The sequence below is a fragment of the Pleurodeles waltl genome, chromosome 3_1 (genome assembly GCF_031143425.1).
Source record: "Pleurodeles waltl isolate 20211129_DDA chromosome 3_1, aPleWal1.hap1.20221129, whole genome shotgun sequence".
NCBI lineage: Eukaryota > Metazoa > Chordata > Amphibia > Caudata > Salamandridae > Pleurodeles > Pleurodeles waltl.
The window spans coordinates 637,948,975-637,973,883 of record NC_090440.1 but is presented as its reverse complement, the minus strand read 5'-3'; the positions used below and the strand labels follow the sequence as shown (position 1 = coordinate 637,973,883).

Here is a 24,909-nt window from a genome sequence, read left to right as displayed (position 1 = left end):
TTTCACCAACTCCATTCTAGGCTTTGTTGCACCATTCATCCACAACACAAGCAACTACATCATTTTCAGAGACCTAAATTTCCACCTAGAAAATCTTGCTGACTGTCTGTGTCAACAATTCCACATGATCAGCTGGTTTACCATGCTCTTGTCAAATTAAGAGTTGTTCCTGTTCCATTTCAACCAGCAAAAACAACCGCCAGATCAGCCCAATGCAGAAGGAACAACATTGTTGATAAGGACTGGACCACCGTTCTCAGTTCCCATCTACCCAAACACACTATCAATCTCCACAGAGTTGTTAAGAATTTCAATGAGTGGATTACCTCCTGCACTGGTGCCCTTAAACCCCCAAATCACTACAAAAGACCTGGAACCTACGACAGTTGGTGCATGGAGGAACTCAGGCTGATGAAGCACCACTGCAAATATCTGGATCATAGATGTAGAATGAGCAAAGACAACAAAAAAGGAGCACATTCAAGTCTGCGCTGTGGTGCTCCCACCAACTGATCCATACCACTGACAGCACCACTTTGACAGACCACTTCTACACCAGTAACAACAGAAGCAAATAGATATTTGCAACCATGAAAGATTTTACATCTCCAGGGCTGCCTCCAATTTATCCATCCCCTCACAGGATTTGCAAAAGCCTCTACCTATTCTTCAGCAACACAACCCCCATCATTTACAGCACCATCATGAAGTCCATCCACTTCGGGGTCCTATTGGACCCTTGTGCCCAACACACTTACTCCAGAGAACGTCAGCCCATCAGCTCCATGCTTACACTCAACCTGATCACCCCTGTCTCTTCAGTGACCTTCCAGATGCCTGGAAATATGCCACATGCCTCACATTGCTAAAGAAATCCTCTGCAGACTCCTCTATGCTCACAAACTGCAGCCTAATTTCCCTGCTTTATTGTGCAGCTGAGGTATTTGATAAAATTATCAACAAACTCCTCAACAAATACCTTAAGGACTGCCAACTCTTCAGCACTACCCAGTCTGGATGCAGACCCAACCACAGTCCCGAAACTACCCTCATCACCCCCACAGAAGAAATCCCCATGATCATAGACAGAGGAGACACAGTGGCCCTGATAATTTTGGACCTCTGAGCTGCCTTTGACACAGTCTCCCACCCCTTCCTCATCCAATGCCTGCACAACATCAGAATACATCACACACTGGATCTGGCACTTCCTGATTGTCAGGACCCAGTCAGTCAGTCTGGCACCCTTCACCCCAGACGCCCATGACCTCATCTGTACAGTTCTGCAAGGATTCTCCCTGAGCCAGACCCCTTTCATAGCTTACATGATGCCTCTGGCCAGACTCTACCACTCTCATGACATCAATGTCCTATCGTATGCTGAGGATATCGAACTTATCCTCTTCCATACTTATCCTCTCCCCTACGGACAAGTCCCCCAGCAAACAGAACAAGTTCATGACATGCATGACCAAAATCAATGACTGCATGAAGCCAAAAACAGACAAGACTGAAGTTATACTCGTTGGGAAGCACACCTCACTGTGGGACTCCACCAGGTGGCCAACAGAGCTACGGCTGACACCCATCACCTACGCCAAGAACCTCAAGAACATCATGAACTGCTAACTCAACATGACCCCACAAGTCAATGCCGTCAGTGCCTCATGCTTCCACACCCTGAATTACGTAGGAAGATTTTTAAATGGTTCCCAACCAAAAACTTGAAAATCATCACCCATGCCCTCATTACCAGCAAGCTGGACTATGGGAGCACCCTTCATGCCGGAATCAACAAACATGTTACAAGGAGTTTACAAACCATACTGAACTTGATAGCCAGAGTCACTTTCAATCCCACATTCTGCACACATATCTCACCTCACATCAAGAGCTACACTGGATACCTGTTAGTCCCATCAGCCTTAGAGTTGTCTTCCCCAAAAGATTTTGCCTTCACTCCTATTTTTGTTGATCTCATTTGTGTTGGCTTTAGGACTCTGTGCACTTTACCACTGCTAAACTCGTTGTGCTACCTCCTTTAAAACTTGTAGAATTGGCTTGTACCCAAGAGGCACAACTAATTTATTTGTAAGTCCCTAGTAAAGTGGTACCCCATTTACCCAAGGCCTGTAAATTAAATTGCACAAGTGGGTCTGCAGTACTGATTGTGCCACCCACTTAAGTATCCCTATAAAACTATCCCAGGCCTACCATTACAGCATTTGTGGACAGATTTAAACTGCCATTTTGACCTGGGAATATAAACTACCTGCCAGCATAAACCTTTCTTTTTTATACATATGTCACCCCCAGGTTAGGGCCTAAGCAGCCTAGAGGGCAGTGTACAGTGTATGTAAAAAGCTTGGACATGCACATTTAAGTATTACTTATCCTAGGAAGGAAAAATTCTTAAATTCCTTTTTCACTACTGCAAGGCCTACCTCTTCCATAGGATAACATTGGGTTTCCCTATTACATTAAATAAGTGATACCTTTCAATTGGGAGATGGTAGGAATGTCAACTTTGTCATCAAAAGAATTGTAATGTAAAGGCCTCTTTAACGATGAAGTAAGATTTTAAGTTACAATTCTGAAAATGCTGCTTTTGGAAAGTTGGCATGTTCTGGCCTATTTGGTACCTAAAGCCTGTCCCTGGGTCACATGACTAGGTGTAGCTGGCAGTTGATCTTTGTGTATCACTCTCAGACAGTAAGACAAAGGTGTTGGCAGAATGGGCCACTCTGACTAAGCAAGGGGCAGGAGCTATCACCTACCACACTTGCACATCACAAAGGCTGTGCCTGAACATTCTCACAAAGGGTTTGCCACTAGTTTTTCTGTCCCCAGATAACCTGAGGCAGGGAAGAGGTGGGTTGTGTGATACCTCAGGGGATGGAAACCTCAGAGCCTTCTCATACTTCAAAGTGGGAACCAAGTATGAATGATGGACCCTCAGATCCAGCTCTTCAGTACACATATGGAGCTGTGGAAGACTTTGAAGGACTGCTGTGTTCTATTGCTACACCAAGAACTGACACTCTGCTGCCCTTCTGCCCTCCTGCCTGACTGGACCTGCATCTTGGACTAAGGACCACCAAAGTGACGCCAAGGTCTAGTTGGCTGGCTTCCTAATTGGGACAAAATAGGCTCCACCAACCTTGTACCCTACACCAGGAATCTGCCAGCTGTGAGTCCTACCCTCCCACATGATGCCACTCAAGTCCTGCACCCTTAGAAGTGGGCCCAAAGGTGTTTTGCCAGCCCAGCAACGGTCCAGGCAGAGCCAATACAGCACGATGCATCACAAGCCCCTTGTAGATGGCATCCTTGATGACAACGCAGGACTCCACATCACAAGCCCTCCAACTTCTTTGGACTCAGCGGGGCGCATCTTTGACGCAGGATATCACATCCCAAACCCCTTGTCATGGCATCCTTGATGATGGCACAGGATCTTGCAACACAGCCTCACAGCTTCCCACAACTCAGGCTGTGCAATGAATGCATCTCCATACCAGAACCTTCCATTATGTTGGCTGTGCGACACATCCTTGAAGCAGGATCTCGCAATGCTCTGAAACAAGAATTTATGATACTCTTGTTCAGCAGGCCTAACCTAGTCTTTGGAGCTGGCCCATGCTCCATCGCGGGCAGCCTGAAATTGTGACTTTGTTCCAGTTTGGCATGACAGGATAACCTGGGTTTGCACTTTGTGCTTTTTGGCACTGTTTTCACTCAAATCTTTAAAATTGTATACGGTTCTACTGATGGGAGGTTTGTGATTGTGATCATAAATTCTTTATTACATTTTACTCTGCTTTTCAAAATTGGTGTGGGATGTTTTCTGTGTTGTGTTTCTCTTTATTACTATTTGAATTGCTGCATAAATACTTTAGACTTAGCCTCTAAGTTAAGCCTGACTGTTCTGTGCCAAGCTACCAGAGAGCTGAGCAAGGCTAAATTAGGGTTTGCTTGATGACTTCACCCTGACAAGGATTGTGGTTGCTGTTTGAGTAGGGTTTCACTACCATCAACAAGTGACCAATTTGTTACCCATACACAATTCAAACTTCTCATCAACACTTTCAAATCACTACATAACTCTGGCCCAGCATACCTATTAAGAAATGCCTCTTTTTGTATGGTCATCCCCAAGTTTTAGGACTGATTCTGCTGTTTTTTAGAATCTAAGAGTGCACTCAGGCCTGCTAACCAGACCTCAGTCCCAGTGCCCTGATACTAAAATGTGTATGTTATACTGGTTATACCCAATTGGCCTACACTAACTTGTCAGTCACTAGTAAATGCTTCCTAGGACATACAGGTTAGAAGATGATCTCACCAGGGATTGCAGCACTGGTTGTGATACCCTGGAAGTGACCCAAGTAAAATGAGCCTCCCGGTCCGCTATTGGAGACTGGAAGATCAGTTTTAAACTGCTAGTCAGAATTTACAACTTAAAGCATTGTCAAAGCCAAATCTCCCTCTGTAATATGTGTAAGCCACCCCTATATCAGACTTACCCAGCACTATGGCAGAGTGCCAAATATTTAACAGGCAAAACATATTTTACACGTTGTGGCAGTAAATATGCAAAACTGTCATTTTTACTGTGGAGAGACTTAGTCGCCCTGTTGCCAAGTATGGAATTGCACACTGACCTGTTGTGCTAACTCCTGAGCAGTGCAAACAAAGTTGCAATTCTAAGGTATCAAACAACTATTATGTTTTAATCTCCTGCACCCTTAAGGGTTGCAGAAGGAGACCCCCACCGAGACAGCCTTCTGCCCTCATGGGGAAACTTGCAGAAAAGAAGAGACTAGAATCCTGCTCTGTAGAGAGAGGTCTTACCTCCCTTCTGCAGGATGCCAAAATGGTGGTGGCCCAAAATGTGACATTCAAATGAGAAGATGCCTTTTAAAGGTAAATAGATAGCTCTTTGGAGTGGGGCTGCTCCATTTTCTAGGTACTCAGGCTGATACTAGGGACAGAGAAGGGGAAAACAGTTGGGAAATCAATTGGTTTTTCGGGGGCTTGTGGCCCTCTTACTAGCCACACCTCTTGACTTTGCTAGTGAGATCTGGATGCTGAGAGAGGGGGTCTGCCTTTTGGAAGGAGGCATAATGAAGAATGACTTGCTACCCACATTTCCGGAGGCCACAGGCCTTCTCCCTGTGGTGGGCTGTGCTTTCATTCTCATCCAACTTAAGGATTAATTTAAGAAATTGCTTAATGTAAGGATTGTTAAGATATTTCCACCTTTGAGTGATAGTTATCTTTGCTAATAGTAAGGCTAGATCTGTAAATCTAGTGCCCATTCTATAAAGTTTAGGGCATTTGAAAAGGCCTAGGATACAACTCTTGAGGTGAAACAAATCTTTGTAATCAGTCATGACTGATAGTGTGTTGCAAATCTCCCTCCAGTAGTTTTCCATATACTGGCAATCTCAAAACATGTCTGTTATGCAAGCCTCAGCTATGTGGTACCTGGGGCAATCAGGATTACTGTTTGAGTAGATACTATGAAGAAGCTTAGGAGTCATGTTTCCATATGCAGGACATTAGATTGAATATACTTGAATCATGCATTATGGTGTGTCTTGTGTGGGTATTCTAGAAGCGTCTCAATACTTTGTCATTAAGATCTCTGTCTATTTTAGACTCCCAATCTTTTATAAGCTTGGCAAAGGATAAACCATTCTATATGTCCTGGGTCTGTGCATCCTTTGTGAGCTAGGTTATCAATTTTTTCCCAGATCCAATGGTGCCAAGAACCTGCACTAAGACATGCCGTTGGGGTTCAAAGTCATTTAATGCCCAGTGAGAATATAAAGCACTAACTAGCTTACTGTGCACTAGGAATTGCCCAGGGTGTAATGCATGCAGTTCTAATAGTTATATATGTAGGAATCTTGCTCTGTATATAGTATACCAAAGTAAGGTAAAGTGTGCACAGAGTCCAGTGGATCCCCAAAGGATTTACAGAGGCTAAATTAGATAATATTAATGCTCTCTTTTGTGGTAGTGTGGCCGAGCAGTTAGGCTTATCAGAGGGTAGTGCTAAACATTTGTTGTACACACACTGTCTAGAAATGAGACACGTACTCAACGACTAACTCCAGACCTTTGCTCTATGTATCAAAAAAACACTTTGCTACTTTATTTTATGAACCAAAAAAAATCTTTGTTGCAAGTAAGTACAGTTTTAAGAATGTACCACTTTCATGTATCAAATGCACTTTGTTTAGAATTCATAGTAAAACAGTTTTCAGGTAAGCAATAATTTTCAATTTCAAAAGTAGACACTTAGTGCAATTTCTCATAGAAAGCAATGCAGTCCTAGGAGAGAAAAAGTAACAACACAGTTTTCAGGTAAGTACTCAATGTATGATCCCAGTCTTCAGGGGTTAAGGTGTCCACAGGGTAAAGTTTAGCAATTCAGCAAGGGTGCACCACCAGCTACACGGGGCTGGCCGAGTGCAGATGGTCAAAGTTGGTATCAGGCACCCAATGGAATCCTATGGAGACTGTAGGCACTTACAAAGAAACAGCTTGCAGGTAAGTACCCATGATTTCAGGGTACAGACCTAGGGGTTTTAGATCAGCACCGGGGGCCACAGGTCAGCAGCAAACACACACCATCAGCGGCTGGTTGCAGGGTGCAGACACATCATTGGTCACCCAGTGCTTTTCAATGAGGGAACCTCGGGGGTCACAAAGATGCTGCAGGCCTGGTCCAAAGAGTTGGCTGAAGAAAACCAATGGCTGGGCAGGTAAGTAGAGAGACCACTGGACATTGCTGAACTATTGGTTGGGTTCCCCAAGGCCAGGGGGCTGCGGCTGGAGGGGTACCTTTAGGCGTAGGGAAATCTTCACCAGAGCAGGTAGCAGTCAGGGGGGTCCTCGAGATTTAGGCTGCAGGTGTCATTGTGTTGGTCAGGAGGGGTCAACCCAAGGTCAACTCGCGGTCAGAATTGCCTGTGGACCTTCTCTGCACTTGGACAGGGCTGTGGGCATTGGGTGCAGAGTGGGCAGGACTCGCGGATTTAGGGCGGTTCAGAAGTCCTTCTAGGAGGTTTCTTTGTGGGCAGGGGCACTGTTCTCGAGAGATCTTGGTCCTTTGGTAGGCAGGCAGTCCTCTGAGGGTTTGTAGAGGTCGCTGGTCCTGTAGGACGAGTCGTCTTCTTGTAGCAGGAGTCTTGAAGCTGCAGACAGGCCAATAGGGCTGGGTCCAAGTCAGTTGGTGTCTGGAGTATTCTCTGCTGCTGTGGCTCTTCAGTCCTTCTTCTTTCCATGTTCCCACAAATCTGAAGAACAAGGTTCAGGGGTGCCTCTAAATACTAGATTTAGGGGCATTACAGGGTCAGAGGGCAGCAGCCAATGGCTACTGTCCCTGAGGGTAGCTACACCCTTTCTGTGCCCACTCCCTTTGGGAAGGGGGCACATTCCTAACCCTACTGGCTGGAGGATTCTGCAAGGAGGGGGAATCACCTCAACTCTCTGCATCCTAGGGATGGTCCCAGCTGAGGTGGTCACTCCTCCTTGTCTGCCCTTGGGCAGTGTAACAATAGGCAGAAGCCTTTGAGGCTCACCGCCACATGTTGCAGTTCCTGCAGGGCGGCAGCGTGAATCACCTCCACCCAGAGCAGGCTTTGTCCCTGACCTCAGCGTGCACTACGGCTCTCACCCCATGGGGTCACAAACCTGCCTGTTAGTGGCAGGCTTGCACAGACCAGTCAGCCTTGCACTAGAGGGCTGGGTGAAATACAGGGGGCATCTCTAAGATGCCTTCTGTGTGCATTTTTCAATAAATCCAACATTGGCTTCAATGTGGGTTTATTGAACTGAGAAGTTTGATAGTAAATGTCCCAGTCTTCAGTGGAGCCATCATGGAGCTGGGGAGTTTGTAATGATAAACTCCCAGCCCATGTACTCAATATGGCCACACTGCACTAACAATGCCTAAGAATGGACTTAGAAACTGTGGGGGTCCCTCAGGGTGGCACAATACACGCTGCAGCCCTTAGAAACACTCTTTTGCCACAGGGCCATTGGTATCACTGGTATCTTTTACAAGGGACTTCGCTGTGTGCCAGAGGTGTGCCAATTGTGGAAACAATGGCACAGTTTTAGGTAGAGAACACAGTGCTAGGGTCTGGTTAGAAGGATTCCAGCACACACTCAGTCAAGTTAGCATCAACTATAAGACAACAAGTGTGGGGAGGGGTACTGCAACAAGGGGGCAGTGTCCTACAATTTCATTTCAATGGTAGCAGCATGTAATTTTGGAATAAGTCATGCACTGACAGGAATCCTCCCGATTCCCTACTGTCTTCTTAAGCAAGTTCTGCATATAAGCAGTGGCTGTTTAGCGACTGCTCTGCAGGTGATTTTGAGACATTATTTATAGTAATATAATGCAAGTCACAGGTGCTAAGATGAGCTGTTAGGGATAGGGTAGTAAGAAGGAATAATTCCTGCAGTCCAGCTATTGATAGAAGGGCAGACAAGTAATTACTTCAACTATTAAGTGATCTACTACCCATCTTGAGACTTATTGATGCTGTGCTGCTTGCTAGTTTTGCTCGAAGTTGGGGTCTCCGATTTCCCCTGATAGACAGGGAGTTTCAGCTTGGGCCAGAAAAACCTTGCATCAGCTTGCATTCTAGATAGAGTCACCTAATGGAACATCTTATGATTAAAACAATATCCTTGCGAATTGTAAGTTTATAATGGGAAAGCTATTAAGAAGGCAAGGCAACCTTATAATTTTGGCAAGGGCAGTAAGGAAGATAGTGGCTAAGAGTAGTGTTTCCCAAAATCAATCTTGGGATCTGAGTGGCATAATAGCCTTGGTTAGATTCCCATCCAACAGTTTCTGGGTTAAATTATGTATGTGCGCTTCAAAATAAAGAATTGTGGATTTCCATCTTATAATGTAATCCCCCAATTATATTCTGGTTTCTGAACAGTAGGGGTGTAAAGGGAAAATGCATACAAAATTCACCCAGAGCCATGATTTTTCAGTGCAGACCTCTCTGATGTAAACCATCATATTGTCAGCCTATAAAAAACTGCATGAGAAGTATCTGACAGAGTTATGTCCCAGTCTTGCTCCGACATGTTCCATAGCTGAGGGAACAACAGAGCTAAGAAGGGGCGCCCCTGCTAAATGCCTTTGTTTATTTTGAATGCCTCTGGTATGAGGATATTTCTTTTGACTCTGAGTATAAAACAATGATACATTTAGCATACTTCTCGGATTTTTGATAGCACCATAAACATGTATTGCCAGCCAAGGATGTCAAAGGTCTTCTCATGGTCTGATGTTAAATAAGCTGAGCAAGGCCAGGTAGATGGGTGAATAAAATAGCCATCTAATATTTAAGTGGTACTTCTCCCAGGAGGTAATCCATTCAGCTCTGTACAGGCCATCTCTGGAAGAAACAGACAGAGTCCTGATGCAATGATCTTACTTAGAATCTTGTGATCAGTATTTAGTATTGCCAAAGGTCTTCATGGTGTTACGTCAAGTGGACCTCTCCCTAGTTTAATCGAGCAGCCTACTAAAGCCTTTCTTGTCAATGAAGGTTGCTGCATTATATAACTCAGCCAGTTTAGGTGCCACCTGCGCTGCTTAAGTATTGTTAAAGTTTATGGGCAATCCATCTAAGCCTGGTCTTATCAAGACCAATTTCAGTGATCACCCTTTGAATTTCTTGCTCCAAAATCAGCTCTTCCATTGTCTCAAGCTTCTGCTGGGTTTTCTAACATAGTGCTATATATTATGTTATAGTATCCTTGAAATGCAGAGTGTAATTCATGATGTGTATACATTGTGGTGTCTGGTGAGAAATGAATAGCCACAATAGGGTGTGTTCTTTCCTAATAAGGTGTCTGAGTAATCTACTGTCCTTATTGGCTTCAACAAGTCCTAGTCATGTATGTACTTTAGTCTATACAACTCAATGTTTCTATTAAGGATGCAACTTGTTCCCTGGGCGTGGCTTAGGGAGCTCTACCTGCTTCATTTGTATTGCATTGTCCTGAAGCTATTTAAGTATGATGGAAATGCCTGGGTACCTGACAGGTTTCATTCGGATTTGACACTGGTCATAGTACTGAATTTCCTCTTCTTGGGATCACTGAGGACTGCAGAATGAGTTTGGATAAAGGAGGGACTGCAGCCCTGGATATCTTGTATTTGAGTGTGGCTTTTGACACAGTCTCCTACTCTGTGCTTCTCAGGAGTCTCACATATAGTATGGCCCTCCAGTTGTTCCTTTTGCACAGTCATTCTTTTCAAGTTGTATTTAAACTTTTCTCCTGATTTGTTCCTGCAGGTAGAGGGTATTTGAGTGAGGTGGAGCTTGAATTGGCATTACTTCTGGACTGGTAAGCAATGTAGCTATCTGACATGGGGCCAGTGAGTGCGCTCTAGGGATTTTTAATGTTTAGACTAGTGGCAGCGTTCTGGTTGTTCTGGAGTCTTTGTGAAAGTTGATTTGTAACACCATTGAAGGGACCTTGAAAGATCTGGGTGAGTCCAAGGATCACAAGTCTCTGGAGTACGGCATTGGAGTAGAGATCTTTTTCGTCATCAAGATGAAAGTTGAGATTGCCAAGTAAACCAAAGTTGTTCGAGCTTATGGCGATGGGGGCAATGAGGTCTGTGAGAAAATTGCTAAAGGTGGCGGTGGTTTCTGGGGTCTGTTAGCCTTTGCTGTTGTTGTGGTTGCCTGTTTGCAGTCTGAAAAGCATATTTTCCATGAAGGCTGTGTTCTCGTCAGTGAAGGAGGTGCAGGTGATGGAGTCTTTGTGGATGGTGGTGAGTCCTCCTCCTGGCTTGTTCCTGGTTGGAGGCTTTGCAGCCTGGTGGAATGGCTGTGGTGAAGGTTAGTTAGATGTGGGGTTTAGCCAGGTCTATGTCAGGAAGAGGATGTCCGATGAGGGTGTACTAATGGTATCCCAGTTCTCTGTGGTCAGGTTGTGGAGAGATCTGGTGTTGAGGAGCATGCACGCCAGAAGGGGCTAAGCATGTGTGGCATATGAAGTGGGCGTGTTGGTGTAGGTGAAATGACAGTGATTGCATGAGAAAGTCCCTACCATCGAACAAGGTGAGTCGCGGAAGCAGCTGTTGTGGCAGCATCTGGTGTTGAGTGTATAAACGGCACTTCCGCTTTTGACATCTGGTTAGTCTACTCGCGAAAGATGCACAGACAGCATGCATTTTCTTCATTGGATATTATACTGTCATGGATATACAGGTGAGTCACTTAGACCTAGGTCATTATATTTGATGGAATGATTTATTGGGTCTGCCCCTTTGATATATTTAGGTTTACGGACATGCTGTGAATAGGCTCAACTCTTACGCTCAAAATGGCGGTACAAACGATTAAGGTGCTTTTACTTTATTTTACGAGTAGATATAACTCCTATGCTCTGAACGGTGGTACTAAGCATTATGATTCTCTTATTCTAATTGTTTGATTAGACATAACTTTTACGTTCAGAACGGCGGTACAAACGATTACGATGCTCTTATTTTGATTTTGTCTGGCAGTCTTACACATCTTGGATTGAGATTTCGGTTTACTAGTATTGACCTGATTGACCGGCAATTGCACAGTATAAGGATTGTACTGGTGATCGACGTAGTTGGTATTGTAATTATCTTTACGATACTTTGAGTTTTCAAGTAACACTGTTAACTAACTATTGATCATTGATTTAGCATGTTCAGCACGGTTGTGGATAGGGGTCTTTCTTCGGTACTATCATGTCATATGTAGTTTTTTAAAAATATTTTTTTCTTTTTTATTTTTCACGTATTTTTTCTTCATGTTTTTTCTTCACTCCAGCTATGGGCAACTTGACTTCGTCTGGTGCATGACTAGATATATCACTGTGTTATTAGGCAGTTTTTACTAACATCAATGAGTATTTTTTTTTTTGGCCCCCAAGGGTTATGACTGATAATTACTTTGTGACCACAACATCTTGATGTGCTCTAATCAAAGGTGTTGGTGGTTTATAATACTCTTCTTTTTGGTTCTCCTTTCCCACTGGGCTTTGGTGGAGGTTCTACACAGATTATGTTCATACATTATTATGCTTACTTGGTGTCATTTTGATGAAATATCAGCCTTGAGGAAGTCGGTGGGGTCATCCCCAAGACGAAACACGTGTTGGCTGTTCGACTGTTTCAGAAGGATATTATGAATATAATATCTGCCTGTGGCTGAGTGATACTGTCAGACACTGGAAAACAAAATGTGCAATTTAGTGAAATAAATCACGAAGACTGAAGAACTACACTGGAGATCTAATATATTTCTCTTCCTTTTTGATGGATGGACTCTATTTGGAAATCATGATATTTGGCTACGCCAATGTTTATCTTATTTTGCCTTCAGGTTTTAAAGAATTTATTTGTACTTAGATGTGTTACTAATTAATTTTACTATAGTGAGTGCCTCATATGTCAATGATTAGTTTGTGTGTTTTACTCGGTAATTCAGTCTAGGGGTTTGGAGTGTTTCCCTATGAGTGCACCGCTTTATTAATAGGCTGGTTATTGTACATATGCTAAACGTGGTCTTTGTGCGCCATTTCTCCAATTTCAACACCCTCTGTCTTCTGTATATAATGTTGATTGTAGCAATACATTTTTATTTCATGTAACAGATTGGAGAACAATGGATAATCAACTGCCAAAATTGTTCCTGCAGTATAACGAAAAATGAAACTTTTGTGGTGTGCGAACCTATCAAATGCGACTCATTTGCATTAAAAACTTGCAAACCAGGCAGTGTTCCAGTTCAGGTGCAGGATCCTAGTGACAAATGTTGCCCAAGCACCGAATGCCGTAAGTATTCTTATGTTGATGCTCTCTAACATTCAAATATATATCTCTTTTAATTGGCTGGTGCTGTGACAGAAATGGCCAGGGCGAGGTGTACAGATGAGTACCCCAGCCCTGTGTGTTGGCCTGTGTTTATCTCTTATCCTGTTTTTTTATATTTTAAAAAGCTTTATTTAAACAGTAGAACAAGACACAAAAGCAATGATATATGCAATAAGCAATAAGCAAGAATAGTTCAAAAGACACATAAGAATGTTGTGCAGACATAATAATGTAAAAGACAATGACCACGTGAAAGCAAGTTTCTCCAACCTTTACTGTAGTGGAAGCGGCCTCTGATCAGTGAACATCATTGTGAGCTACTGAAGGCTATGAAACCTGTACATTGTTACCTGAAACCCCCACGTTTAGCTTCTTTGGCCTTAAGCCTAATGTCCATAGAGCTAGATACAATGGCTAAATACTTTGACCTGGGGCACTATGACAGGGCTGCCATGCGTGTCAGTGAGAGCTTGGTCTTTGGGGATGTATGAACATGTGTGCATATGAATGGCATATATGTGTTTGGGTGACTGAGAACCTGTGTCATATATACTTGTAGGTCAGAACATATTTTTTCCATATGTGGAACTGCAACATGTATTACACAAACATACAATTATTTATTTAACTGGAAGAAAATTAAAGTGCAGTAAAATGTTCTGCAAAATGTTCATAACATGGAAAATCTTTCAGCACTTTAAATTTCTTCCCCTTAAAATAATGGCTCAATTTTTCCGTTATAAATATGGTACCATGCCTGCCAGCCACTGGGAGCAAGATGCCTGTTGTGTGTAAAGGCAACAGTTTAAATGGGAGAAAATTAAACTGAAAAGTTTACTTTATGTTTATGTGAATTCCAAAAAAATTATCATTTAATTTGCCTCCAACTTTCAAGTGTCAAATTTACAAACAGCAGGCATCTTTCACTCAGTAACCTGTAGACACTGTACAATGTTTATAGCACAGCCATTTGTTTAGATGGTAAGAATTAATAGTGAAGAAACATGCTTCATAAAACATTAATAGGTAAGTGGAGGAGGCATTAAGGCTCACTGTTTCATAGAAATGTTTTTCTACAATTTCAATATTTCCCATTTAGAAAAAAATTCTAGGGCTGATTTACAAGAATCTGACGCATTGCCATTAATGAGTCAGAGTTCTTGCACTACCCTGAGCCCTCCTAATGACGCCATGGTAGTGCTGTATTTACTATACAGTGCTCCATGGAGCACAGTGTCGACAGATGCATCAGAAATTCTGATGGATCTGTGGTGCTAAAATGACACATTTCTGGACTACCGTCAAGAAAATGATGCTACTCCAGCAATGCCAGGAGGCCTCCATTCAAAAACTCCCTGCATCTGTTTAAAGCCTACTCTGAGCAGGCATTAGAAAAGTGATGCAGTGAAGGTTCAGAATGACGTAGTGAAATCTTGTAGATTTCACTGCATCAGTTCTGCATGGCTCCTAACAGGGGAATGTCTACTTTACATACATTATACCTGGCACAGGTATAATGTGGTGCAAGGCTTTACAAACAGGCGCAATTGTCCCATTGCACCAGTTTGTAAATATGGTGCACTTTGGGGAACTGCTTTGCGCCAATGCTGCTTTTAAAAAAATGATACAACAGGCACAAGGGGCTTGTAAATGAGTCCCAGTGTATTTTTCAGATAGAAATGTAGCACAGTGTCCACTTGCCACTGGGAGCAAGAGGCGAGAAATATAAAATAGAGTTAACTTAATCATCAAAGCTACTTTTCATTTTGATTTACTCCCAATTAAACCCATTCAGGAACATCATTTTATTCTCAGCTCCAATACTGACTTGACAAGGGCTTTAATTCAGGAGTCAAATACCTTTGTGCTTCAGTTCTTCACCCATGTGCTCCTGCCTGGGTCAAACATCTAACATAACAATGCTCATGATCAGGCCCTATATATATGCAGCCAGATTCTAATCATGTAAAATGAACACATTGTTCCCTCAACTTTAAAAGGGATATGTGACCCTGTGCGTATTTAAAAATGAACTCAAGGTTGTGAGCTACTGTGAAGTTGAATGTGAGCTACTGGCAGCTAATGATGGACTGGTTGGAGACACCTGAACTAAAGCTTTTATAGGTATGGAGGAGACAGGGAAGAGAGGTAACCAGAAAAAGAAAGGAAAATATATCAAGAGAAGATTAATAGACCTAAAATAAGAATGTGGAGACCATAAGTAAAAGAATGATGAAGTATGACATTTGAGAACAGAACATTTGATTTTGGAACAGGACCAAATAAAGCCTGAAGCTCTGTTTGACTGCCTGTCCCTCCCGGCCTGATACTGCTGGCACTGTCTTGCTGCCTTGCTGCTTTGCCTCATCCTTCATCAGGACATTGTGGCCCAGAGAGCAGGGCAGCTGATTGTGGTTGCTGTCACCATTGCTGTTGAGGTGGGGGGGCAGCTTCACCCAGTTTGCTACACACTCCTGCAGCCTCCCCTCAACACACCTCTAAATTTGCTGGACTTGAGGCGAGAAGATGAGAAGGCAGTTGCAGCCAGGTAGGGGTGTGTGTCTGTGAGACGAGGGAACTGAGTGGGGGCTGACGCATGAAGAGCCGGGGACCCTGTGGGGACCTGTGCAACATGCAACTGGCAGCCATTTCCAAAACAGGCAGAGAAGTGGCAACAAGTGCTACAAGTGGCAACAAGTGTACTAGTGCATTTACCATTAGGGTTACCACGGCAAGAGAGGGGGAGCAGTGAGTGGTGGAACTAGGTTGTGGTGCAGCTTGCTGCCCCACTACTCCCTGCAGGTAGTTTGCCTTCCTCTGCCAGCCCTCGCTTTGGACTCTGTAGTGCATGCTCACCTCCCTTTCAGGAGCCAGGTGTTTTGGAGGGGACCTGGTCAACAAGAGCTCAAAATTTCCAAATCAGTTAGATAGGATCAGGGGGACCAGATGGAGGTGGTCTCCACAGCGGGGGCTTTCACGTTGAGGAAATAACAACGGAAATGTTTGCAGCTAGCTACAATGACATCAAATCCAGGGGCAAGAAGTGGTGCTAGGCTTCACTTCACCTACTGTTAGGGAGATCGCTGCTGGATTGATCTTCTGCTTTATCCTCTGCTTCACTGTCTACTACAATTGACTGTCTTATTGCTTTCTTTTTTGCTACCCTCCCTACCCCAGCCACTGACACCTTTGTTTGAATATTCTAACAAAGGCTGAGTTTGAATTCACATCTCAGGAGAGCAAGGGAGGCATTTTCAAAAAGAAAAACATCATTAGATTAGACTCAGATACATCTGTGTAAGAATGCGATCAGGCAGAGTAAGGTGCCAAATCTCAGCAGCAAAGAAAAGGAAAATGATTGGCCAAGGGACAAGTAGTACATCAGTCAATTATATTTAAAACACATATGGAATTGGAATGATCTCAGTAGGACTGTACATATTGAACTGAACCTTATTCCAAACTCTCCCATCTGGAATAGGAATTGTTGAAATGTTCACAAAGGACAAAGCTGTTCTAACCTTATGGGAGGAAGGTAAGGGCTTAGAACCTCATCCACTGGCTCAACAGCAGTGCGTTCAGGAAGATATTGTCCAATTATCAAAAGAAAGAAAACAATAACAAACCCAATCCACAATAGAAAGGCAAGCAATGTCAGTAATATCTACAGATGGATACATTAAAGCTATATGTACAGTTTACATGTCTTTGGAACAGTTTCTGTCTCAGAATATGATGATGTTGAAGAAAAGTCATTAATATCGATGAAATAACCAGAAGTAGTCTGTGCAAAGACGTGCCAATGTAACTCTGGTGGATGGACCCGCTTCTTGCAGTGGTTCATAGTAGACAACTCCATCTGTCTGCGTTGCACTGGAGTAGCATCGGTCGAAGTCTTGGACAGGTCTTATCGAAGAAGTTGTAACAGGAATCAGCAAAAGCTCCTTCTCCACCCTCCCCATGCTCGAGGCGGCAACTGAAGTATTGTTGCTTGTACTTGTAGTTGCAAAAGTGTTTAGTGCTTGCGGAGGTATATCCTGTTGGGTAGTGAGAGGGTACTAGGTACTACCCAAGGGAACTCTGAGACTACTGTGCAGAATTGGCCACATGGTGCCATTTTATGTTGTTGATGGAGGCAAACCTGTTCCCCTTGTAACCAGGCAGCGTGGTATGATGACAGCTCTGGTACCGTGTATTCCCAGGACTGGAACCGATGCTCTGTAAGAGGGGCTGAATTCCTTTTTCACAGAAATCTTTTCACAAACCAGAGCCCCAACTTTGGGAATCCAGCCAGTTGCTAGTGAGTCCCTTACTCCTAAGGTGGCAGTACAGGTAGCTGAATTGTCTTCCCAAATTTGTTGTAGTTCCTGAAAAACAGCAACATTTTCATTTATGTCAAAAGATGGTAATGCCACCATTATGCAAGGACCATCAGGATCTGGGACATACATAGGTATCCCAAATAGGATCTCATATGGAGTACACCCTCCCAAGGACTGTCTTGGCAGATTATTCAGTGCTGTCTGGACCCCATATAGATGATGAAGCCAACTTTGGCCTGAACTTAATACTCTTACTGTTAAGGAATGCTTTAGATCTCGGTTCCTCCACTCAACAACACTATTACCCTCATGATGATATGATGAGGAGTAATGGAGTTTAACACCCATCGTTCCCATTGTGTCCCTGAATGCCCTGGAGGCAATGGCAGGACCCTGGTCCGGGTGGAATGATGGAACAGTTAGAGCATGAGCCGACCGCTGTGGCCATACCCACAGGAATCTGGAAAAAGAGTCTACAGCAACTAAGATGTATTTGCATGCACCACCAGGTTGTAAGGAACTGCAGTGGTCCAGGTACATACATTGTAGTGTCCTCTTGGACACTAAGAGGGATGTCAGCTGTGGGTATTTGATGTTTAAGCCCTTTATTTGCTGGCAAATGTCACAACAAAGGGCATACTGCTTGGTCTGTTTGTACAGACCTGGCCAACAAAAGTGTTTCTGTAAGAGAGAAATGGTGGCTACCACTCCTGCATCAGCAGATGCAACTCCCTCATGTGCTGCTTTGATGAGATCTAATCTCTGGTCTTGGTTGGGCATCGGGCGATCTCACACCCCTGGAAACGTTGCAAAGCAACATTTTGTGCACTGAAATGATGAGAATATTTTTGGGGAAATGCTTTTGGCAAAGGCTGGCTGTCGGCCAAAGCTTTCTTGAGAGCTAGTGACTCATTGTCTAACTTCATGTGAGAACGAGTTATTGCAGCAACAAAAGCCATAGCAACTGTACATTTGGCAGCTTTGTCAGCCAAAGTATTTCCTACAATGGGTACTCCTACACTTGATGGTCCAATGTATGTACTACATGAGCCTCCTATAGTCTGTCTTTAAGGTCAGAGAACCTACCCCACAGAGTCTTGTGTTTAATAGTGTTCCCCTTGAAGTCTCTGAACCTGTTTACATGCCAGTGATTAAGATAATCATTTTAGGACTGAACACAATAATACCAATCACACTTTTAGTGTAAGCTTCTCACGATCTGTATGCTCCAGTGCAAGGAGAAGAGCCTTGAGTTCTGCCAGTTGTGCTGTTTAGTCCCCTAGGTTCTGCGTGTAGGTGTCACCATCACTCATCACACAGCTCACTGCTGCGCAAGCAGCTGAATATTGATGCTTCGTGCCTACAGTTAGCTGTACCGAGCCATCAGTGTAAATTACAGTTTGATATTGATCAAGTGGCAAGATGTTAATAGGTGTGGGGTACTCGTGTTCATATTGGAGAAATTCTTGTGGTTTTAGTTTTGGGTCAAAATTGTGGTCAATATCAGTGGCAGTCAGGGAGGTTGCCCATTGAATTCAGCATGGATGTAGTGCTTTAACATTGGGAACGCTAGCTTCTTTGACCGCCTCTAAGGCGGACACTGGGGTAATGACAATAATGTGTTTCCCTTGGGCAAGTGACCTCTCCTTAATGACAGCCATCTGTACAGAAGTAAGAGGTTTTTCTGTGGGTGGAAAACGTTGTTCTCCATTTGAGTATAAATGAGATTCATATGCCAAGGGTACCGTGTCACCCTCATGAAGGTGACATAGGTAAATCCAATGGCACTAGCATTTATTCTGATGACACAGTTTGTTTTGTTGCTTCTAGCATATCATGCTGCAACCCTCCAGGGATGCATGAGTGTTCAAAGGTCCAATGTCTACTTGAAAAATATGGATTTATTAAGTCAGAGTGGTTTTATGCTTTGGGTATAATCTGGAATATATGTTCTGCCAAAGTTAAAGAAACTAAGTAGTGACTGTAGGTTCTTAATCATATTTGGTGGTTGAAGTTGAGCACCTTTCTCCAGAAACTTAAGGGCTAGGCTCTTGCCTTCATCTAATAGCTCGTATCCCAAAAACAGGACACTGGGAAAGGCCATCTTTGTTTTCTTAAACTGTAATTTGTAAGCAATGGCTGTGTATCCTAAGATCTGATCAACCCTGGCAAGATGGATGTCGAGGTTGTCATTTGTGAGGATCAATGTCATCCACATAGGACAATGCTTTTGGATCAATATCATGTAATATTGATGGTGCATGGGCTGAAGAAACACTGGGGCTGTGCTTATATCCCTGTGGTAAATGGCAAAAGTGTTTTTGTAAGGCAAATTAGAATGCACTTAGGTCCCAACTTTCAGGTGCTAAGATTTGGCAGATTAAACCATTGGAAATATCCAAGGTTATTTTGTATTTCTTGCCGACTATATTGTAGATAAGTGCTGTGCTATGCACATTTTGTATTGCAAATGTGCGTGTGTAGTTGTTTAAGTGTATATAGTCTATGACTATTCTGTATTAATGGTCTAGTTTTGCAACAGGGAATAACAGGGCATTAATTGCAGAGATGCTCGGGCTCAATTACTCCCTGGTACTCGAGTTGGGTGAGGATTTCTCTCACTGTGGTTTTAGCCTTGTGGTTAGCGGGATACTGAATTTGAGGCTGCGGTTTGGACCTAATAGGCATTACATGATAGGGGGAGTCTTTATCCCACCCTTCATTGTTGCGGTATATTACGGGTGTCTGCGCTAAAGCCCAGTCAACAGTATAGTCTTCTTTTACCGCATCAGGAACAAGAGCTGAGAAAGAAGGCAAAATTACATCTTTCCCATGTGGGAGCTTGCAGAAAATTCAGGTGGCCAGTTTTTTTCTGCCAATAGGATATCACAATTAAGTTTTTCCCCAAAAATTACTTCCATAGTGTGCTCTATGTCTCCTTCTATTTGGATAGTTATCTCACAAACACGGTTGGGTGGGGAGATGCACCTGTCTCGACTACAAGAAAGTCATTTGTTTCTGTCACATCTAGTTGATCTATCAGATTCTGGCGACATATTGTGACCTCTGCTGCACTGTGTAGCAGAGCCACCGCCCATGTCTTGTTCTTCAGCAACGTTCTTAATGATGCTGGCATGTTTAATAGATATCGCTGCCACCTTTATCTTTTTAAATTGTGGCTTTTGTTGAGGATATTTTTCCTCCCTCTTTTCTGTGGATCGCTGTGAGCCCTTCTTCATCTTCCCATAGGCTTTAGCTGACCCACTCTCTCAAGCCGTTTATCTAGCATGTCCTGAAAGTATAAGCATTTTGGTATCTAGCAGGTGTTTTTAATGTTTCTCTATTTCGGAGATTGTATTTCCTTTCATAGGTCTCCGGATGCAGAGAATCTGCTCTCTGACTTCTTTTGTCGTTATTCTGCTTTTGTTTGTCCCAGAGTTTTTTAGAACCCTCTTGTGCTTATTTAGTACCTTCCCTTAGGGGTGGTACTTTGTATTTGTGGCTTTGTTGGTCTGGCCCCCAGACCATCCCATGCACCATTTCCAAGTATGGACCCTCCCTCTAGTCAGGATAAGGGAGTCACACATCTAAGATAACCCCTGCTCACCCCTTTGGTAGCTTGGCACGTGCAGTCAGGCTTACCACAGAGGCAATGTGTAAAGTATTTGTACCCCCACACAAAGTAACACAGTGAAAACAATACAAATGGACTCCACACGAGTTTAGAAAAATAGCCAATATGTATCCAAATAAAACAAGACCAAAATGGCAAAAATCCAGAATACACAAGAAAAGATATCAGTTTTTAAAGTTAAAAGAGTCTCAATCCATATGCGTTGTTTTAGCACCAAGTACGTGGTATGAGACAAAAATAAAGTAGCAGGAGAGGTGATGAGTCAGAAAAGCAAGTGATGCTTTGATTCTTTACTTGCAAGTGAGACCGTGCACTGATTCTTTCCCTGCCGGGTAGGCAATGCTTTGATTCGTTCCCCAGCAGGAGAACGATCCATTGATTTCAGGACACACAGCCTCAGGATCGTGCTGTGATGTTGAAGATTTGATACCCAGGGTCAATGCCTTTGAAAATTCTGACACGTAGTGCAAAGGGTTTGCATTGAGGACAGGCACTGGGTCAAAATTCCAGCCACAGGACATGCGACGTATCGCATTTTCAGCCACGGGACAGGTGCTGCATCCATTTTTTTAACACGCACACAGCAGTGCATGGATTTTCCCCCACAGGTTACCAGCTTCTACTTCTAAGGGCCTAGGGACTGGATTTGGCACCACTTAGCAAGTCAGGACTCTCTGCAGAAGAGCCGAGGCACTTGCAGATGAAGTATTTGATGTCCTGAGACTTCACAACAGGAGGCAAGCTCAGTTCAAGCCCTGGAGAAAAGCAGGATATAGAAATTACAGTCCTGTCCTTTCACTCCCAGGGCAGAAGTGGCAGCAGGCCAACACAGCAAAGCAACGGGCAAAGTAGCAGCTACTCCTCAAGTATCCAGCTCGTCCCCTTGGCAGAATGTTCTCAGTCCACAAGTGTTCTGAAGTTGTGGGGTCCGCAGTCCAACACTTATACTTACAGTATTTCTGCCTTTGAATTAGTTAAACTTCAAATGGAATTCTTTGTACTGCACAAGAACCTGCCTCTCCCTGTCCTGGGCCCAGACACACCCCAGGGGTTGGCAACAGTATTGTGTAAGGACAGGCATAGCCCTATTCCAGTACAAGTGTCAGCTCCTCCCTTCACTCTATCCTCAGAAGACACATCAGGATATGTAGGACACACCTCAACTCCCTTTGTGCTACTGTCTAGAGTGAATTCATGAACAGCCCAACTGTCAGTCTGACCCAGGCGTGTATTCCACAGCCAGGCAGAGGCAGAGAAAGTTTAAGCAAGAAAATTCCCACTTTCTAAAAGTGTCATTTTCAAAGTTACAAACTAAAAACCAACTTCACAAAAAGATGTATTTTTCAGTTGTGAGTTCTTAGACCCCAGACTCCCCATCTCTGTGTCCTCCCAATGGGAAACTGCGCTTAAAAGATATTTCAAGGCAATCCCATGTTACCCAATGGGAGACATAGGCATCCTGCCCATGTGGCTGCCTTGGGCCTACCTTAGGTGTGACTACATGTAGTAAAATGGAAGGTTTGTGCCTGGCAAGTGGGTGCACTTGCCAGATCAAACTGTCACTTTATGATTACACAGACACTGCAGTGGCAGGTCTGAGACATGTTTACAGGGCTACTCATATAGGTGGCACAAACGGTGCTGCAGGCCCACTAGTAACGTTTGATTTACAGGCCTTGGGCACCTCTAGTGCACCTTATTAGGACCTTAGCAGTAAATTAAATATGCCAATCAAGGAGATAACCATTCACCAACCCAATTTTGGACAGAGGGCACTTGTACTTTAGCACTGGTCAGCAGTGGTAAAGTGCCCAGAGTCATGGAGCCAGCAAAAACTAAGTTCATCACAGTATCATAACAGGAGATCAGAAGCCAAAAAAGAAAGGGGAAACCACACGAAGAGCTGACAGATTTCACACTAATGTACACCTGATCCGTCCCTACAGAAAGATAGTAAGATACCCACAACAGACTCTATGAAGTCCAAACACAAGCAACTAAACCATTGTTAGCAATACAACCATCGCTGGCAGCTTCTGAGACGGCACTGCCATGAGAATTCCTCGATCCTTCTGGGTAGTACAAACGTCCCCCACTTGGGAGCATCCATCTTGTGGAAGGTCTGGCCAAACTATGGGGTACAAAGCCCACCTAACTTCCCCTCATGATTTAAAGCAGTGACAAAAATGGAGAAGGAAGGGCAGGAAAAGGAAGACAGATATAACAGTTAGTTCAGAGCAGGCTCTACAACCCTAATATCAAGAAGTCTGTCACTGAGTGTCATTAAAGGTACAAGCCGACCAAGAAACTATGGGGGTCCTTGAGTATCTCAATTTCCGGAATACCGCGCCCCAGCAGCCACCTTCCACACAGCAACAGCAAGCACAGCAATAGATTACACCTTTGAAACACTTCCCCTGCCTTGTAAAATCACTGCTTACCATTTGGGGGTAAAAGACAATAGTGATCATCTTCCACAAGAAATCACATTAACTGTGCAAGTCGTATTACCAATTCAATTAGTAGAAGCCCCTGATTCCATATACACAGTAAATAATAGAAGAATTACATTTAAAAAATGACAACCAGAAAAACTGTTGGCTTTGGCGAAAAGCCTTTGGCGGGAACAGCACACTTCAGGAACAACCCTGTTAGCTGGCTGGAAATGTTTTACAAAAGAATTAGGAGAACTCTATTCACTCAAAGGAGAGCCGAGACCAAGACCAAGGCCATCAAAAGGATTATGCCATGGGAAGGGTACAAACTCACAGAACGTGAAAAACAGGTTGCTCAAGACTTCAATAAATAAAGCTTTACGGGAGCTTCACCTTCATGGTGCAGACAACAACCTGCAAAGGGAAAGGAGCCAACTTAAAGCAGAACGAAAAAAGTCCAATTAGCAAATTAAAAAAGAGGCTAAAGAGATGCTATGAGCCAAGCTTTTACATGATGCGATGAGTAACAACAGTGCGCGGTGGTTTTAGGGCACAATTAACCTGCTTCGATATTTAACAGACCACGGGGCAAGTTCTCATTTCATTGAAGCAGTGTGGGCAAGTTTTCTTTGGGAACACTTCAACAGCAAGCCAAAAACAGAAATTAATGAAGGGCCTTTAGAAGAAGAGACACCTTGAGACCTAAGTTGCAATTCAACAACACATTCACGTTCTCAATGCAATCGATTATATAGTGAATAACCGAAGGAAGAAAGATGAGAGTGAGCTCAAGTCCCAAATGGTCTACCTCCGGTTTTATGTAAAATAGACCCGGACTTTTGGGCAGCAGCACTAAAGCCGTTTTTTTAAGACGACTTACAAGCAAAGGCAATCCCAGCCTTGTGGAGGGGCTCAATCATCTCCCCAATCTATAAACAGATGGACAAGAGCATGGCAAAATATTATAGGTCGGTAGCCCTTGTAGATAATGATGCCAAATATAATGGCATTATTATTTTGGAGGAATGAACATTTTGGGCCAATAAAAATGCAATTTTTTCTCTCAATCAAAGGGCTTCTGCAAACATATGGGCACCCCCGCAAACATTCTGTCTTCCTACTAATTGACGCTACAACATTTGCCAAATTTCCCATGTATCGATGTTTTATCACTACACATTGGCTTGCAACTGTATTGACAGGGCTAAATTGTGGCGCAAGTTAAACAATTGGAAGGTTCCATCTTCCCCTACTGAATTGTCTAGATGGATCCTATTAGCGCGCCTTGTCCTTAGTGAGTAAACTTACAAGGGGACGAGTATAGGTCGATGAATCTTTTGGATCGCATAGGGTATCCGAGTCAAGTGTTATGAGTAAGAAACATCCACAATAATAAATTCAGTCATCAGATAATACCAAAGACTAGTCTAATAAGAAGAATACCTTCAGTCATAAAAAGGTTAGATTGTTTTATTCCCTAATAATTACAACTCTAATCAAAAACCTTTATTCAACGTAACCATAATCAACATAACTTTATTAGCAACATGAGTAATGAATCAATCAAGATTTTATTAATATGCAATCGACATTAATCAAAGCATA

General features: G+C 43.4%; 1 protein-coding gene across 1 annotated transcript in view; it reads left to right on the top strand.

Annotated features, from left to right (window-relative positions):
- Nucleotides 1–24,909, top strand: part of LOC138283523 (mucin-2-like) — a gene marked incomplete at its 5' end in the record, with an annotated part of 528,362 nt that overhangs the window by 270,690 nt on the left and 232,763 nt on the right. Inside the window, one exon of the mRNA XM_069221463.1 lies at nucleotides 12,694–12,874. Within this exon, the coding sequence (XP_069077564.1) occupies nucleotides 12,694–12,874 (181 nt within the window). The remainder of the gene's footprint in view (nucleotides 1–12,693; nucleotides 12,875–24,909) is intronic.